The sequence below is a fragment of the Theropithecus gelada genome, chromosome 3 (genome assembly GCF_003255815.1).
Source record: "Theropithecus gelada isolate Dixy chromosome 3, Tgel_1.0, whole genome shotgun sequence".
Taxonomy (NCBI): Eukaryota; Metazoa; Chordata; class Mammalia; order Primates; family Cercopithecidae; genus Theropithecus; species Theropithecus gelada.
The window spans coordinates 121215908-121235897 of record NC_037670.1 but is presented as its reverse complement, the minus strand read 5'-3'; the positions used below and the strand labels follow the sequence as shown (position 1 = coordinate 121235897).

The window sequence follows — 19990 nt, the reverse complement described above, 5'->3', positions numbered from 1 at the left end:
TCTTACCACCTCATCTCAAACTGCAATCACATCCTCCTACATGCCATACCCACCCTCTTTGCTATATTTTTCTCCTTAGCATTTATTACCATCTAATGTATGACACTTAATATATTATAATATATGAAATATATTTAACATTTATATATATTAATATTTGTTATTATCTGTCTTAGCTATTAGAATATAAAACCCATGCTTTCTTCACTGAAGCCCTCACATGTCCAAGAAGAGAAATTGCTTTATACAATATGTACTAAAGAAAAAATCTTTGAAAAAATGAATGAATAAATAATGGCATTCAGCAAACTCAAGTGCTGTGGCTGACAGTAACTAGGATTTGGGGAATGAGTAGAGTATAAAAGGAAACAAAAGCAGCTCAAGAGGAAATAAAGGAATCTTATTTTCTTTCACTACTCTCAGTGAAATTCTATAAACACACACGCACACACACACACACACACACACACACCCCTTTAGTATGAATTTCTTAAGTACGGAAGTAAAAACCTACATTCTTGTAAGCTATTGTTTCCACTTCAGCACTTATCATTGTATCTGGAACAGTACTCCATTACTATGCTGAACAATTAAAAATTAATTAAAATAAATGAGAACCTTAAAAGATTTGTATAGTTCCTTGACAGTGTCTTGCCTTCAGGAGCTTATAGTCTGCTCTTAGAAACTACCTGAAAGTTACCTGGAATTCTTTCAAGTGGGGGAAAAATCTGTAAGCTCCATTTAGTCATGGTGTTGATTCTAATGCAAGCAGTCAACCAATGTATTCTGCACTTCTTTAGTTCTGTATTTTCTTTTAATGAAACTAAAAGAATACATCTATCAAAATTAAACAGAAGACAAACATCATTAATTGTAAAAAAAAAGAGTTTTGGGCCAGGTGTGGTGGTTCAGGCCTATAATCCCAGAACTTTGGGAGGCTGATGCAGGAGGATCATTTGAGCCCAGAAAGTCAAGGCTAGCCTGGGCAACATGGCAGCACACCTGTCTCTACAAAATTTTTTTAAAAAAAGTAGCACATGTAGTAGTGCATGCCTGTGGTCCCAACTACTTGGGAGGCTGAGGTGGGAGGATCGCTTGAGGCCAGGAGGCTGAGGCCACAGTGAGTAGTGATTGCGCCACTGCACGCCAGCCTAGGTGACAGAGTGAGATCCTGTCTCAACAACAACAACAACAACAAAAGAGTTTTCTTCCATTAAAACTATCTTTGTCCTAGTTCTTCATATTTATTTTATATCTTTCTAAAATACTTAAGACCCTGATCCAACTCTCCCCCTACAATGTATATCTTACATCTACTGCATTTCTGTACTGTAGGCATCTTGAAAGCAAGGAAAAACCATATCGTTCTATATTATTTTAGGATAGACTTGTACAGTGTAGTTACTAAATAAATGTTTTGCTCTATTTGCATTCTGCATTATTTCCAGTATTCCTAGTATTTTCACTTCTACTCCTTTACAACAACCATCTCTCTGAACTTCCTGTTTGTCACCTCCATCCACCTTTTCAGTATATTACTACTTCACATCAGTATTGCAGTAAGTACTTCAAAGTCCTGCACCATTAAGACAACATATCATGCAGGAATGAATCCAGGTTTCTTAAGGCCTAAAACATATGAAATTTTAAGAAAAAATGTAAGATTATAAGTACAAAATTAGATATAAGTGAATATTTTTAAAAAGGAGATAAGAAATAACAAATCACAAATGTTAAAAAGCTGACAAATGTCACAAACATGACATATTTCTAAACCCTTCTTAAAGCCTTGTAATGGGCTTATAGGGAAGGGAGGTGCCCTAAGACTTAACTGTTTTCTCTTACGATTTATCCACTTCTGGTCTCACTTATTTTTTCATTTACCGTAATCAGTGTCACATCCTTAATTCTAATTCTTGGATTTCCATCTCATCTAACATACTCAGCTTATCACTGCTTGTATGATGCTGCCTCATCTCCCATTTCCAAGCCTTAAGAAACTATGGTTTTCTTAATGTTCAATCTCTCCCTCACATCTCTTCAAAAGGTAACATATCTCATAAGTCTCTTACGTTTAATGCTAAAGACCCAGGGAGTTTCTGTGATTTGACAAAGGTCACACTAGCAGTTGATGAGAAAGAGTGGTCCAGAAACGGAATCATCTGACTCCTATATCATGAATCTATTTATCAACAAGATGTGTTTTCACTGACCAACATACCAAGAAAGTCATATACACAAACATCCATTGTACATATGTCATAGATTTCAATCAGAACACAAGGTTTACTGATTAACCTATTGTTGATAAGAAAAATTTAGAAAGCCTTCTAAAAGATTAGCCGAAATTGGCTGGGTGTAGTGGCTCATGCCTGTATTCCCAGCACTTTGAGTGGTCAAGGCGGGTGGATCACAAGGTCAGGAGATCGAGACCATCCTGGCTAACATGGTGAAACCCTGTCTCTACTAAAAATACAAAAAATTAGCCGGACATGGTGGCGGATGCCTGTAGTCCCAGCTACTCAGGAGGCTGAGGCAGGAGAATGGTGTGAACCCAGGAAGTGGAGCTTGCAGTGAGCCGAGATTGCACCACTGCACTCCAACCTGAGAAACAGAGCAAGACTCTGTCTCAGAAAAAAAAAAAAAAAAGATTAGCCAAAATTGTGATTTTCCAGTTAAGAGGCGATATATTTATGTGAGAAATGACTTAATCGCTTTAGGCATTATAATTTTTTATTAATGTGGGCTTGGTATTTAAAATGATATATTTCATTATATCAGATACTTCTAGCATTTAAATGTTCCCTTACATAAAGTCTAGGCTTTATAAGATTAATATTATTTATGAAAATAATTTTACCTATCCTTAACAAAATAGTTCCATAGCTAGTCCATTGCTTTACAGTTATAAAAGATATTGGCTCCTTTCATCCTCATTGTAATGATGTGAGTTAGATCCTGAAATCTAATTATACAGATGATATAAAAGGAATTACAGAAAACACAAGTAAGTTCCCTAAATTCCTGAAGACAGCATTAATTCAGAGTCTTCTGACTCCGAGTTCGATGCTGTATTCATCAGAAATATTATCTCCTCCTGTAACTCAGAATTCAGACCTGATCAGGGTCAATGATTTAAGCATGCACAAATATGGAAGACACAGAATTCAAACTTAATATGGTAAATATTCTTCTTATTGTCAAAGACCTTCAAAGTTGAAAGTAAACACAGATTTCTTTTTACTACTTACAATATTCTAAGCATGACATTATGTTTCCTATATCTTATTCCTAAATGTGATAACAGTTTTGCCAACTATTATCCCAGTTATCCAGCCAAGAATACCTGGGTACTAAAAGTTTTAAAAAATACAGGCAATATGTACCAGATCTGAATTTAAATCCTGATCTAACTCTAAAACCATGGCTCTCTACTAATCACTGGAGATACTAAAGCATTGGCTGGCTGAAGATCTGGTATGGATATTAAAAAGATAGGTTAGCATCCTTGCTTCCAAAGTAACCACTCCAAGCTTACAACAACGTGCAGTCTATTCCATGAAATACTGGTTAGACAAATCCAGAAATTTAACTGTAGGAACAATTGTTCCTCATGAAGCAATGTCACTGAACACACAAATATTTCAAAGTATGTCACCCTTGATGAAGGCAATCAAATTAGGATTTGGGACATTGGACTGCATAAAACAGGACATTATTTAGTTTCCTTCATGTCCCTATCACAAAAATTATAATGTAAGCATAATTTTCCTCTGATAAATTTCAAAATAAATGGATAAAGAAGAGAAACATATTTCTTTGTACTGGCAATGTATCTAATCACTAATATCCTGATGTGGTGTGATACCACTACATCTTAAAAATAATATATTACAACCTATCAGCCCAGGGACCAATAATTTGTATTTTTCTTCAAAGAAGATAGTTTCCTAAATACATATTAGAAAATCTTCGTATCAACATGAATTGTGGTCTGTGTTATGTGTACCTAACACACCAGTTTTAGAGAATTTTGAGAAATCTCATGCTAATGACCAATCCGTACCTGGTAATCCCCCTGGAACAAGAACAAGGAAGCTCACTCATCTGTGTGCTGTGTTTCTTGATCTCCAACCTTGATCACTGCCATGTCATCTGTAACATATGCCAAAAAAGCATAAGCAGAAATAGAGACTTTCTTGCCTAGGCACATTCTTCCTTATGTTACGCTGGAGTGCGTCCTCTGTCCTCTAATAATGCTACTGGAATTAGCTCTTCTACCAAAGACTTTTTCATGACAAGGAATTCCAGAGGCCAACTTCTAAAACCAAAACCACCACTCCAAAAACAGCTAACTTTCACCCTTACTTCAATTGCTGATTCTCAACAATAAATCCAACAGCATTTTCTTGCCAGAAACCCTGTCAGTTCATCTTTAAGAAGAAAAGCAAGCTAGCTGGACCAATTTCAATCGCCTACTCTGAAACAACTAAAAACTAAGAATATAAAAGTATGCACGAATTATAATTAATATTGCAGAGGCATTTCCTCAGAGAATACCTATGGACAAACAATGAAGTTTCTCTCATTTCATGACATGTCTTATGGCCTTGGACATGCTTACTTGCCATGTAGCTCTGGCTAAATCTATAAGCAAACATTGGATATCATTGGTTTTAGCTTTGTGCTCTTCCATTCAGAATGTTCTTGAAGACACATTCAGATTTTAATGTTATATTTCTATCTTAACTCCAAAGAGTTTTCCAAAAATTTTCTAAATTTACCAATTATAATAATATAAATTAATACAGATACAAGATACAATAATATAGATACATAATATAGATACAAGTTATCTTCAAAAGATTTTATTAAATTAACAAAGTTGAATAACTTATCAATATAAACGGTGTTTTAGGTTCACTGAATATATGATATTTAGTCCTTGTGGATTCATTATCCTCTTACAAAAATTGCTGAAGTTTTAAAAGTATCATGATGGTAATGTATTTCACAATTATGTTATAACACAGACAACTAGGACAAAAATGAATTTGGAGAACTAGTTCAAAATATCCAGTGATTAAATAAAGCTTAGAACCAATGATATGCACATAAAAGTTTAGATTTAGCTCATGATATTACCAAGTAAAATTGATTTTATCTATATCTTCTACTCTACCTTTTCTGGAGATATAATATTGGTATAAATTGATAAAACCATATAATATTGTTAATAAGTTTAACACTTGCTATGGATAATTGCTTTAATGTCCTAACTCATGTTATTGTATTAATTCAGAATACAATGACTAAGTCTCTAAGTAGAGCAAAATCCTGCATTGTCAACTTATTGAAGACTCAATTGGACATGACTATATGTCTAAATTTTTTCCAAATTAATCAGTCTCTTCAATGAAATCACTATCAAATCTCAACAGAGATTATCATGAAAACTGAAAAGCAGATTCTAGAATTTATATGCAAAACCAAAGGGTCAAGAATTGTTCCGAGAGCATTTTGATGAATAGCTCTAGGATGGATCCACCTGCCAAATGCCAGGACTTAATATAAAGATGTTACAATTAAAACAGTGTGATATTGGTGTAGGGATAGACAAATAGGCCAGTAGGATAGAAAAACAGACCAGAACAGGGAACTCAGAAAAGATCTGTGCATGCATTTAAAAAAATTAATATATGACAGATGGGACTAGTAGACAAGTGTGAGTAATGATACACTATTCAAAAAATGGCGCACAGTAGTAGCAAAGAAGAAGAAATCAAGAAAGCAATCCTATTTAAAACAGCTACAGTATAATAAAATACCTAAGAATAAATTTAACTAAGTAAATGAAAGATCTTTACAATGGAAACATAAAACATGAAATATCTTTTCATTTTTATGTATCCTCTTCAATTTCAATGGATAAAAAATTGAAAGGACACATAAAAAATGGAAAGATATTTCATGTTCATGGATTGAAAAAATTAATATTGATAAAATGTCCACACTATGCAAAATGATCTGCAGATTCAATGCAATCTCTATCAAAATACCAATCAATGTAATTCTTCACAGAAATAAAACAACTTTTCTAATAGTTGTATGGAACCCACAAAATGCCGTGAATAGACAAAGTAATCTTAAGTAAAAAGAACAAAGCTGGAGGCATCACACTACCTGGCTTCAAAATACACTATAAAGGTATAGTAACCAAAAGAGCATGGCATGGCCTAAAAGCAGACACATAGACCAATGGAAGAGAATACAGAACCCAGAAATAAGTACGTGCATTTACAGCCAACACAGTTTCAACAAAGGAGCCAAGAATATACACTGGGAAAAGGATAGTCTTTAAGAAATGATGCTGACAAAACTGGATATTCATATGCAGAAGATTAAAATTAGAACACTATCTCTTATATATCAAAATAAACTCTAATTTAAATAAAGACTTAAATTTAAGACCTGAACTTATGAAACTACTAGAAGAAAACGTTAAAAGAATACTCCAGGACATTGGTATGGGCAAAAATGTTTTGAGTAAGACTTCAAAAGCATAAGCAACGAAAGCAAAATTTGATAAATGGGATTGTGCCAACCTAAAAATCTTCTGCACAGCAAAGGAACCAGTCAACAAAGTGAAGAGACAACCTACAGAATGGGAGAAAATATTTGCAAACTATCCATCTGACAAGGGATGAATAGGTAGAATGTATAAGGAACTTAAACAACTTAATAGCAACAAACCCCCCAAATAAATTGATTTAAAAAATGAGCAAAAGATCTAAATAGATATTTTTCAAAAGAAGACATACAAATGGCCAAAAGATACATTAAAATGCTCAATATCACTAGTTATAAAGGAAATTCAAACTAAAACCATAATGAGATTTCACCTCACCCCATTAAAAATGGCTATTTTCAAAATAGTGATGCCGGCAAGGAGATGAAAATAGCAAATGCTGGCAAAGATTTGAAGAAAGAGAAATGCTCATACACTGTTTGCCACAAACAGTGGCAGACACAGAAAGACAAATATTACACATTTTCACTCACATGTGTAAGCTAAATAAATTGATCTCATGAATATAGTAAATATATAGCTAGCAATAATTTATTGCATATTTCACAGTAGCAAGAAGGAAAGATTTTAAATGTTCCCAACACAAAGAAATGATAAACGTTTGAGGTGATGGATATCCCTATTATCCACATTTCATCATTACACATTGTATGCATGCATGAAAATATCACATGTACTCTATAAATACGTACAACTATTATGTGCCAATAAAAAAAAATGACCCAGAGGCATATAGCCCCTCAGGAGCTGAGCCACTCTAGAGACGGCTCAGGAATGCTTGTTGAAAAAACAAGACAAAAGTCCTGTTAAAGTTCTGAAATAAAATGATGCTTTAATAAAATGGTGCATAGAAAACTGATTATACATATTGAGAAAGAAAACAAAACTAAAATATGAACTTTCTACTTTGGACCACAGATACGTTAAAAACAACTTAATTCTGTGAGCTTAAGAACATTTCTGGAATGTAACATTTTACAGTTTTTAGAAGAAAATGAAGAATAATATATTTAAGACTTCAGGGCATGGAGAATTTCCTAAACAATACAACACATTTATAAAACTTACTTGAAACAAAATGACAAATTTGACTATATTAAAACTTCAAATTTTCCAAAAAAAAAAAAAGAGACAGAAACTAAAAATATAAGCCATATACTGGTAAAAGCTATTTATATCCTACATATTTGACAAATGATTATGTTCAAAATATATAAAGATGCCCTAAAATGATTAAAAATTCACAAACAATCCAATTAAAGAATAGGCAAAAAGATGAGTCAAATCTCAGATGAGAAAAATCCACAAGCTAACAAGATTAATAGAATATGATCATACTGAGCACTACTGAAGGAAAAGTAAATGAAAGCAACAATGGGAAACCATCACACAACGGATTTGATAAAAGGAAATGTAAAGAAAGAGGAACAAGTATGTATAGAGATGAGAACACTAATCTGACACTGACAAATGTAAAAATAGTATGAAACACTTGGGAGAGAAATTTGGAAAAAAAATAAACTAGTAGAAGAAGCCACAGAACATTCTTCCACGTTATTTGACAAGATTGATAGTCATTATAACCCAGAAATTTAAGTTGTACTGTAGAATAAACTCCTATACATGGTCGCAAGGAGACTACATGAAAAACTAATTATAGCATTGTTTAAAGCAGTAAAAATAAAGCAAACCAAAACTACGATGCCCTAAATAACCAGGGAATGCTTAAATTAAACTGTATTAGAGACATATAGTAACAGAATTCTACCCAGTAGTGAAAATAAATGAACTAGAGTTACATGTACGTTTTGATCAATCTCCAAAACTTCAGGTGACTTAAAAGCGGCAAAAAGACATGTGTGGCAAGATATTATTTAAATACAATTTTTCAAACAAGCAAAATGAATCTTATATAGTTGTGGATACATACATAACACAGTAAAGAAATGTAAGCAAAAGTATAACCCAAATTAATTCTGATATTTTATCCTGGGATTGTAACAGAGGTTTGTGAGTTGAGGGGTGACTACAGGAAGCTTTAACTAATTTATAGGGGCCTATTTCATTTTCAAATATGAAAGAAACATGGTAAAATTGTGAGACAATAAAACAGTATGATAGGTACATGGCTGTTTGCTATATTATTCTGTTATTATTATTATTTTTTTGCACATTTGAACCTTTTTAATGAAAATTACAGCTCATCACCTGATTAAGTGTTAAACTGCATGCACTGGACCATGAAAAGGCTGAGACACTCCACCCCCCATCCACACTCCTGCCATCCTCCTCCATTCTCATTAGAATCAAAGAAGGAATCACAGATGTAAGGTGTTGTGCTGGGCATCTTAATAAGTGAAATGAGAAAAAAGTACGAATAAGCTATGTGAGTCTTACATGGCAATTTTGCTGACTGGGGAAGAGGCTCAGCTTAAGGAAGGAACATCATGTCCAGTTCTATGCATTTTAAACATCAAAACTTGACTTTCTGTGCCTACTGTGTAATGGAGAAATTCAACTACTGAGTTGTTTCAACGAAAATTTACAAGACTGAGAGCAAAACTCATTCACTATTAAGTGCAAACGAATCACAAACAGATGTGTCAGGCAGAAAACACTTGCACAAAGTACTTATTTGAGTTGAGATCTTAACTTCTAATCTAAAACCCCTCTCTTCTGTGTCCTTACCCTTGCTCAGCCACAGCATAAAGACAATTTTGGATCTTCTGGACTAAAGAAGAACTGGCAGAGAAAAATCTCCTTCTCATACTCAGTCACTGCACAGGAAGATGGTCCTGTAGTTCTAGATTGGAGGGTTTTTCTGTCAGTAATGACCCTGTTCTCCCATCCCAGAGATCTGAATTTAAATTCAAAGCAAAGTAACACCAAGGAAAAAAATAAACCTAAAATAAATGTATGTAAATACATGAGCAGTTAAGTTCCAGGTTGTGAGAACATGTGCACAGAGGTAACTTTGCATTCTGTATACTATTTTAAAAAGATAGTTAAAAGGTTTAGAAATATTGATGCTGTCTTAAATGCTTAAATGTATAAGATTAATTACAAATAGTAGTATATAAACCACACATATCATTTTATTTGCTTCACACAATCCTGTGAGGAGTGAGGTCTTAATAAGTATCCTACTTTTGAAAACAAAGTTTTTTTTTTTTGTTTTTTTTAAATCACCTATTTCTTTATATATTGCTTGGATCTTTGCTACTGGCATTGTGTTGAACACTGAGCATGCAGGAAAAAAAAAACTGACAAGGTCAAGGTACACAATAGATGTGTGCACAAAGTGGTAAGGAACACAGTGCAGGGGCGCAATCTCGGTTCACTGCAACCTCCGCCTCCTGGGCTCAACGCAATGAGATTACAGGAGTGAGCCACTGTGACCGGCCTGAATCTGGTCTTTATCAGAGTAAAATCGAAGTTTCCATTTGTCATGAGATCTTGACAATTGTTTACAAATTTCCCAAATTTGGAGAGGGTTGGAACATTGATCTTAGATGAACATATGCAGATAGTGATTTTTAAAGAATAAGCATGTAATAAATGCAAAACTTCCTAAAATTGTAATCAGTAGGTTTTACCTAGTAAAACAGTCAAGAGAAAATACAGTTATTTATAGAGGAAGCATCTACTTTTTTAAAGTCTATTAGGTAAGATGTTGGTTATATTTAACTTAAATATAAAAAGGTTTATAATAATCTAGGGTAAAGATTTAAAATGAAAGTTGTAAATATTTATTCAAAGTTCATATATTCTAGTACACTTTTAGATGCTCAAACTAGTTCAACAAAAAATACCAATGACAAAGACGAAAATGAGAGACAACATTATATACCATTTAATACTCCAACATTGCTGAACATCTCACAGCCTCAATACTGCTGGTCAAAAAATTGTTAACATTGTATCCTAAATCAAATAGCAAGAAATAGCACTTCAGAAATTTAGATTTGTAAATTCCCCAGATCTTTTGTCTTCATCTTTTTTATAGAACAAAGACTAATTTACGCAACTAAAACAAAGAATAATAGGTGGCAAAAGATTATTGTCTGTCCAGTATTTGTGTAGGAATGCTTACTAAACGTTACCGGGAAATAAATTTTAAGTTTTTTGGGACATTATAATCCTTCAAGTACTTGATTCTCTGAGTTCTTTCAGAAAATCATTGTAGACTGATTGAAAACTAAAAAATAGCTCAGGAAATTTTTAATAGTAAAGTTCTTGAACTGCATTTTTTTTATTTTAGGAGATGGCACACATACCATTAGGAGTGTTTTAAAACCAATAGCACTTGGCTTATAAACATCAGAAAACCTATATGACTGCTCAATGTATTGTAAGTGAATATATAGAACAAAAGCTGCCAGGAGAATGGCGTGAACCCGGGAGGCGGAGCTTGCAGTGAGCTGAGATCTGGCCACTGCACTCCAGCCTGGGCGACAGAGCTAGACTCTGTCTCAAAAAAAAAAAGAAAAAAAAAAAAGAAAATACTCTTGTTTTCCCAAAGCCAACATAGTCAGAGTCTATGACACCGAGTGCTGCAAAAGTGTTAAAATGTTAGAATCTGATGTTGTAAAATCCTGTTGTACGCTAGGTGGCCTGATTTGATCATTCCATAATATATATATGAATTGAAACATCACATTGTAACTTATAAATCTATATAGGTATTATTGTCAATTAAAAATAAAAATAAAACTCTAAAAGTAAAAGCTATACCAAAATATTTTTAAAAGTCTGTGATAAGAGAAATGAACAAACTCAGGAAAAGTAGGAGACTTAGCTTTTCCGAACAACAGCTTTGTAGATTAGGGTAGAAAAGAGTACGCTCTAAGAATTCTATTGCCAACCAAGTTGTCATTCATGTTTTAAATAAACTGGAAGATGACAGTGAATCTGTAAGGGCACAGTCTATATAATTCTATATTCAGAAATACAGAAAACAGATATATATGAAAGAGATGATCAATTTCTAAGTCTGCCTGCAAGTCATTAAACAGGGGGAAAAATCCAATTACATAAACACACCATCTATCTTTTATTAATGTAGGTATAATTTTTCCTTAGGAAAGAGTTAACTTCAAACTATGAAATGTTCAACACCTTTATTGCCTTCAACAAATAAATTTTAAAAAATCAATAATGATGAATTTTTTTAATTGGAAAAAAACCTCCAGTGATATACAATTGACATCATGATAATACCTCACATAAGGCATAAAAATCAGGGTTGTATCTCAACCAATCTACTCCTTTGGAATTTTGGGATAATCTATAAGGGATTGAGGATGAAGGATATAGCGTAAAATTAAACATAGAACTATAGACAAAAACAAGTATAAAACACACACACACACACACACACACACACCACACACACACGTACCAGTAAATGTAGTGGTCTAAACAAGGTGAATTCTTGTGTATACCCTTTTGGACTTGTAAACTTCTAGCTAGTTAATCTTTGGATACTAAAGGAATAAACTTCTGTCATTGTCACCTGATGGTGTAGAATACAAGTATAACCTTTATGAGGGTGGGAAAGATATGATGTACCATATGTCGACATTATTCTCCAAAATATTTAATGCTCAAAAACAGTATTTGAATATTGACAGTCAAGACAGTATCATGAATCTAATAGAAATATTAACAAGTAGTTTATTAAAGAGCTTTGTTATAAGAGTAAATAAAGCTGGGAATTATAAATAACAAATTATGGGTTTCGATTATACAAGAACTGGACTTCAATCAGAGGATTTATACTCATAGGAAGGCCTGACTTAACACCTTGGCAAAATTTTGAGAGAATGAATAAATACCATAATTAATAAAAATAAAATCTTAAATCCTATGCATACAGTTTTTAATGATTTCTCACTTAAACCAATTACATAAACTGCAAAAATACTAGTTCCGAAATAAAATAAGAAGACTTTAGTATCAGTCTTAGAGCTTGTAAAATCACAAATATAATTTTAGATTTACTTTCATTTTCTCTCTTGAGATAGTATCGTATCTATTTTTAAAATTAAACTTATGAACTTAATAAACGCAACCTAGACTACAAAGTGCAGAGAGCATCGCTTCATCATAGTATATCCTGTGTTGATATATACAAATCATGCTAATTTGTAGTATTTGTTGATTTTCATGGTGTTAATCCAAAAAAGTATACGATATTTATAAATTATTCAAGTATTTTTGTCAAATGATATTAGACACAGTTGTTATTGCAAATTTTATTTTAAAATGAAAATAGCATGTTCAATCTTCTTCTAAGGTATACTAGGTGAAAGTGATCCTATTACTCTCATCCTTAAAAATGGGTCTCAATTTATGTATCCTTATTAGACTGTAACACCAAAAATTATCATTGGACATAAAAGAGTTATAGTAATAGAAAATGCCTATGCGCCAAGTACTTTGCTTATAACTGTTATTTCTTTGCTTTCATTGAGCTATCTGGCAACCTCTCCTAACTTCTCCTCTTTTATGAATGCCATTAGAATATTTTTAATAATGTGCATTTATTTATTTATTTTTGAGACAAAGTCTCACTCTGTTGTCCAGGCTTGAGTATAGTGGCGTGATCTTGGCCCACTGCAACCCCCGCCTCCCACGTTCAAACCATTCTCGTGCCTCAGCCTCCCAAGTAGCTGGGGCTACAGGCTCCCTGCCACCACGCCCGGGTAAGTTTTGTATTTTTTTTTTTTTTTTTTTTTTTTTTTTTTGTAGAGACAGGGTTTCTCCATGTTGGCCAGACTAGTCTTGAACTGCTGGTCTCAAGCAATCCGCCCACTTGGCCTCTCAAAGTGCTGGGATTACAGGTGTGAGCCACCACGCCCGGCCAACAATATGCTTTTAGTTATTTATTTGGTGATGTGCTGGTAAGCTGGCATTCTGAAAGTAAATAATTCAGCAAGCAAGCAAATATAAAGTTTTGCGTTATAGCATTTGCCTATTTCCACGTTGTAAATGCTGCCACTATAGCCAATTCAAGCTATCATCATGATGTTACTGAATTTGAAGTTGGGAAGAGATTTGTATAGAATGTCTTATTGATATGGAGCAACCTGGCTCCAGCACAACACTGTGATGAATAAATACTGCTTCTAATTTGTGTTTATTCTAATAGTCTATCAAAATGTCCATGGACATTTTTTGGAAGGTTCCGATATATGTAATTTGAGAAAATCACAGTGAGTCAATTTTAACATGATTAAAGTTTTTAAGCAACAGCAGACAAAATTTTATTAAACTATGAAATGACAGAAAAACTTTTTTTCAAATAATATTATATATAGAGAGAAAATAAAAAGGTTGCATTTACTTTGTGACAATGTTCATTATAAAAAAAATCACCAAAACCTTGCGAACTATATTTATGTTAGAGAATCCGGAGAATGGAAATGACCATATTATCTGATTGACAATGAAAAATTTTCATTATGTATTTTGAGAATCTAGGTCCAATATTTTACTGAATGAAAATGATTAAGTACATATTTTATGGCCCATTATCTCCTATTCTAATGATCATTACTTTAAAACACTTTTGAGGTACTGAGGCATTTAGTATTTAAAAACAGACCACACCTAGGACAGGGGTTGGCAAATGTTTTCTGTACAGGGCCATGAGTAAGTATTTCAGATGCTGCAGACCATACATTCTCTGTCATGAATGCAGTTCTGCTATTGTTTTGGTAAAGCACCCAGCCTCAATATGTAAATTAACGATCATGACTGTGTTCCAATAAAACAGTGTTTACAGAAGCAGGCAGCAGATGGATAAAGCCTGTGGGCCATCCATACTTGTTTACCCAACCTTAGCGTGTACTGAATCATTTGATTTTTTTTTGTAGCTCTAATTCCAACATATTTTTTCTTGGTGTTTGTGAAACACTATCATAGATAACTCAAGTGTTTTTTAATAAAATTGCCCCAGTCAGTAAAAATGTTTTGACCAGTGTTTCTTAAACAAGATACTTCTGTAGCTAACTGCCAAAAGGACAATGCAATTGAAAATAAAATGAATATATTTGTGGACATATCTTCTTTTACATTACTATACCAAAATTTCACAACTAACCATAAGGAGAGAGGTTTACCTACACAGAGAATGGTGAGAACATTTGCATATTAAATTAAAATGCATTTAATATGAGTGCATTCATTTTATTTTACTGTAAAATTCCTTATTCTTACCTTCCATAAGTTTCCCTGTCTGTTCTGCACTTCCCCCAGGAAGAATCTTGGCAATGTAGGCTCCAATTTCTCCACTATGTCCAGGGATTTCTTTACCACCCACAATTCTAATTCCTAATCCATTACCTGTAGTAAACAATTAGCAAATTATTAGTACTAATTTAAGAAGGGACAATAGTTATCACAAGTTATAGAGATAACAAAAAGTAGATCAGGTACCCAGAAGCTAAATATAACATGAATATTGGAACTGGACACCAAAACCAAAGTATGTCATTCTGATTTCAATAATATAAAATAGGATTTTCTGAGATCTTGGTAGACTCTCCAATGATTGACCTGATATTAACAAGTAATTTTTTGAATTCAGCCATATTCAGTAATATACCCAGGACTTGCCAATTTTTGACTAGGTATTTTGTAAAAATTTTATGAGTGTTCCCAGAGCATACAATTCACTTATGAAATTAAGAAACATTTTACTTACAGAAGAGCAGTAATGACTATTCAAAATTGAGAAGACACAAACCAATCATACAAACAATTGTAATTTATAAAGTGAAAACATGCTCGTAATTTATAAATTATTATTCATTTTTCAGCCTTAATTAATCAACTAACATTGTTTGTGTATTAACCTGACACTTACTACAAGACACAATAAAATTATTCTTGACTGATAAACATCTTAGTAAACTGCCTCTTACTTTGAAGTACAGGTTCTTCTGGAATTAGCCACATGAAAAGACCAGGGTGAATAATTATTATGAGAAACCTAATTGAGATAAATATAAGTGTAGATATTTTTAGTTTCTGTGTTTTTTAAAAAAAGGGCTAAAAATTAGCAAGTATATAGAGGACTAAACATACCTAAACACAGAAAAATACAGTGAATGTACTGTTCTGTAATCTTATGGGACACTGTTGCATATACGCTTCATCATTGACCAAAACATTATATGGTGCATGAGTATGCTTTAATGCATAGCAGTTTTAAGATCATTATTTTGAAAGGCAAGAAACAAACACATATTAATCATGACAAATAATGGAATATTTGAATAGCTCTATTCTTTTTATTTTTTTGTAGAGACAAGGTCTCACTATGTTGTCCAAGCTGGCCTCAAACTTCTGAGTTGAAGCAATCCTCCTGCCTCGGCCTCTCACAGTGCTAGAATTATAGGCAGGAACCCTTTTCTTTTAAAGCAGTGGCTCTCAAATGGGGGTCACTTTTCCTCCCAGGTTATATTGGTCCATGTCTAGAAACATTTTTGGTTGTCAACATGGAATGATGCTACTGGCATTTAGTGGGTAGAGGCCAGGAATGCTGATAAACATCCTACAATGCACAGGATATCTTCCTAGGATTCTCTAGGCCAAAATGTCACTAGAGCCAAGGTTGAAAACTCCTGTTTTAATGAAAGCAATGCATGTTAATTATTTTAAATCTAATGTGACTATTGAGCAATCTTGATTTTTTAAGCTATAAAAATTAGAAAGATTGACATTTCTATAAAAATAAAACAAGAAAATCCTTTTGCAGAATTCCTTCTATAGAAACGAATGGGTTACAAATATGGGAACAGATCCTATATATAACACTAATACTTTAGTCACATATTTTGGGGCTTTCCTTCTATTTGAATACCTTTAAAAACACTTTTTTCCCCCAGGAAGTCCATATCAGAACTCAGAATCCACAAATAGACTTAAGATTGCTATACCTTATAAAGGTATGGCTAAAAGTGTAGTTGCAGGCTGAGTGTGGTGGCTCATGCCTGTAATCCCAGCACTTTGGGAGGCCGAGGCAGGAGGATTGCTTGAGGCCAGGAGTTCAAGACCAGCCTTGCCAACATAGGAGACAAAAACAGAAAACAAACAAAAGAGTGTAGTTGTGGAACTTCAAAATCTATTCATCGGCATGAAGGACTTTAAAAATTTGGTTTTAGTTTCATTCTGCAAATGACAGTGTCTTGAAGGTGAAGTAGTTGGGTCCTTAGAGTCATTGGATTTCTAGTAGCTAAGCACATTCTCAAACCCTGTGGTAAAGGATCAGTGATGAGAAACTGTAATTAGAACCATCTCAATAAAGTAGCACAGACACAATAATTATTTAATTTTATAATATATAGTCTCACAATAGTGAATTCAAATACTCAAAAATGCTTTTGAAGTATACTTCACAAGCCTCATGTATTTGGTAAATAGAATAATACAGTCAAAATGATCCTGTGAGAAATGAGACTATATACATAGAAACAATTTCAGTCATATAGTTAATTTTCAACAATTACTGTTCCTCTTGTTGACATTGCTATATTGTTTTTTGTTTTGAGACAAAATCTCACTCTGTTGCCCTTGCTGGAGTACAATGGTGTGATCATAGCTCACTGCAGCCTCAAACTCATGGGCTTAGGGATTCTCCCACCTTAGCCTCCCGAGTAGCTGGGACTACTAAGTGCCACCATGCCCACCTAAGTTTTTTATTTTTAGCAGACACCAAATCTGGCTATATTGCTCAGACTGCTTTCAACCTCTTAGACTCAAGTGACCCTTTTACTTCAGCCTTCCAAAAGTTCTGGGATTACAGGTATGAGCCAATGTGCCCATCTGCTATTGTTTCTCATGTAGACAATTAAGTTGCATAGGAAGATTTAAAAATTTTTGTAGAATAAAACATTAGAAAATAAATGGACCCAGGGAAAATAACATTTGTTTGTTTGTTTTATAGTAGCTGCTTCTACCCTAATTTGAATGTCATGAAAAGAAATTAAATTTATGTAATTTTAAAGAATTAAATCTGGATATTTTGATTTCATATTTCTATAGTTGCACTGTAATGTTTTTTATTTCAAATATAGATAAAATGAATAAAAATATTTCTATAAAAATGTAACACCACTCCTCAAATCTAGAAAGCAGAATACCAATGGAATTTTTTGTAAACTCAAGAAGCAACATTAATTTTGAATTGAAATTCTTAGAAGTAAATGATCCTTGACAAGTGATGTGTATAGTATTGTTTTTCAACTTTTGACAAATTTTTATCAACATAATGTCATCTCTCTGCTTTTGTTTCATCTCAAAACATTGATGAAATGCTACTTCAGATGCCATGAAAATGGTCTTGTTCTTGTGTTCACAGTACGACAGCATACAGAGACATGTAAACCAATAATTACTCCAGATAACATAAGTGCTTTACTAAAAAAGAAAGTCATAAGTTGTGGTAATTTCATGATATATAAGCATATCTGTGGTTAAGAAAGTCTTACCAAGAAGTTTAAAATTTAGAAAACCTTCAAAGGTTGGGATCTTTATAGAAAAGCGAAATTCAATGATAAAGGTAGCAAAACCATTAAGAAAAAGCATTACCTCTACTAACCTTAGAATTACAATTTAAGTCTCTACGTACATTATAAGTATTTGATAAATATGCTACTTTGGAGTCACTTTAAAAATAAACTACGCACAAAACAAACATGAGCATACTAAGGAAAAATCTTTACATTTGCATTTAAATTTACAGATTAAATCCAATTTTATGTGTTTATTAATCTGTTACAATGAAAGCTCCAGTATTTTAAAGTATCACAAAGAATGTTTTCATTTTCAACATTAAAATATATATTAAAATATTATGAGGTTATAATTAGAACACTGCATTTGGATAAAATTAAAATACTTGTTTAATTTCAATACTCTCATATCCTATACTTAAGCATCAAGGGAAAGCAAAATTTGTATTAATGAACATACTGTTTCTTATGAATAGTTTAAATCAACTGTGTTGATTTTTTATAATAAAGCTATCCTAGAATAAAAATATATTGCTTAGTTCAGTTATATCATTAGTTGGGCTAAAGAAGAAGACAGATTATACATATAATAATGCCTATAAAGTTCCAAGAATAATAGAAAAGTCCCCAAAGGATAGTTCATTAAATTGATTTTTATGTAGTTTACACATTACTTACACTCTTGAGTAAGGTTGTGAGAATTTAATTTTATATTATTTCACTTACTTATCTCTGTGTTGTAAATTATACATAAAAGTGTTTAAGAAAGTAAACCAAATTATATTAAAAATTCATAATGATTTCCCTTTTTGTCCTATGAAATGCAACAGTTTGTTCATTAATTCTCAAACATGAAGACCTAAATAATTTTCATTATTTATTTAATTATTGGTCAGTATTTAAAAAACGTTCCTATAAACACAACAATGTACATCAATCACCTTAATAACAATCCATACCTTACAGTTTTTAGCAACATCAAAACGGAAACAGCACATTCATGCCAAGTTTAATCCAACTCTAATCCTGAGTATTCCAATAATAAATTCACTTATGCCCATTAGCTTTTTCTTATCCAGCCAATTGCTCCAGGCATGAAAACTGCTGTTCAGCATCCCTTTGTTTGTAGTTTTATTTTATTTTTTTATTTTATTTTGAGATGGAGTCTTGCTCTGTCCCCCAGGCTGGAGTGCAGTGTGCAGTCTTGGCCCACTGCAACATCTGCCTCTAGGCTCAAGCGATTCTCCTGCCTCAGCCTTCCTAAGTAGCTGGGATTACAGGCTCCTGCCACCAGGCTCAGCTAATTTTGTGTATTTTTGGTAGAGAGGGGGTGTTGCCATGTTGGTCAAGCTGTTATCAAACTCCTGACCTCAGGTGATGCCTGCTTTGGCCTCCCAAACTTCTCGGATTACAGGCGTGAGTCACTGCAACTGGCCTGTTTCCAGTTTTAAATGTATATCCTTTATGTACATGAAGAATTTGAAGGAACAATTCATCTCACATTTCCATGAACTTGCATTCACACCTCTTTTCTAATGTAATCTAAATATTAATATTAAAATGTTATGTACAGTTCAAAGACTGTACAAAAGCCTTTCCATATTCACAGTATATTGCATGAGATGAGTCCAAGATGGCCTGCCATATGACTGAAATGACCATTGGCATGGGAAATAAGGAAGACAAGTTAAAAAATACACAAAAATGACACTGGTATTCTGGCTCTGTAGAACACACTTTTCAAATGACAGATGATGTATGCTGTTAAAGTAATTTTACTCAAAGCACACAGGATTTTCTCCTCCTTAAAGACTTGGAATAATTCCTACCAAGAAAATTTGTCAGGACTGCCACATTCACAAATGCATTCTTCATTCAT

General features: G+C 33.1%; 1 protein-coding gene across 1 annotated transcript in view; it reads right to left on the bottom strand.

Annotated features, from left to right (window-relative positions):
* The window catches only part of PCLO (piccolo presynaptic cytomatrix protein), a 409431-nt gene that overhangs the window by 115579 nt on the left and 273862 nt on the right, over positions 1-19990 (bottom strand). The window contains exon 10 of the mRNA XM_025379373.1: positions 14813-14938. Coding sequence (XP_025235158.1) covers positions 14813-14938 — 126 coding nt within the window. The remainder of the gene's footprint in view (positions 1-14812; positions 14939-19990) is intronic.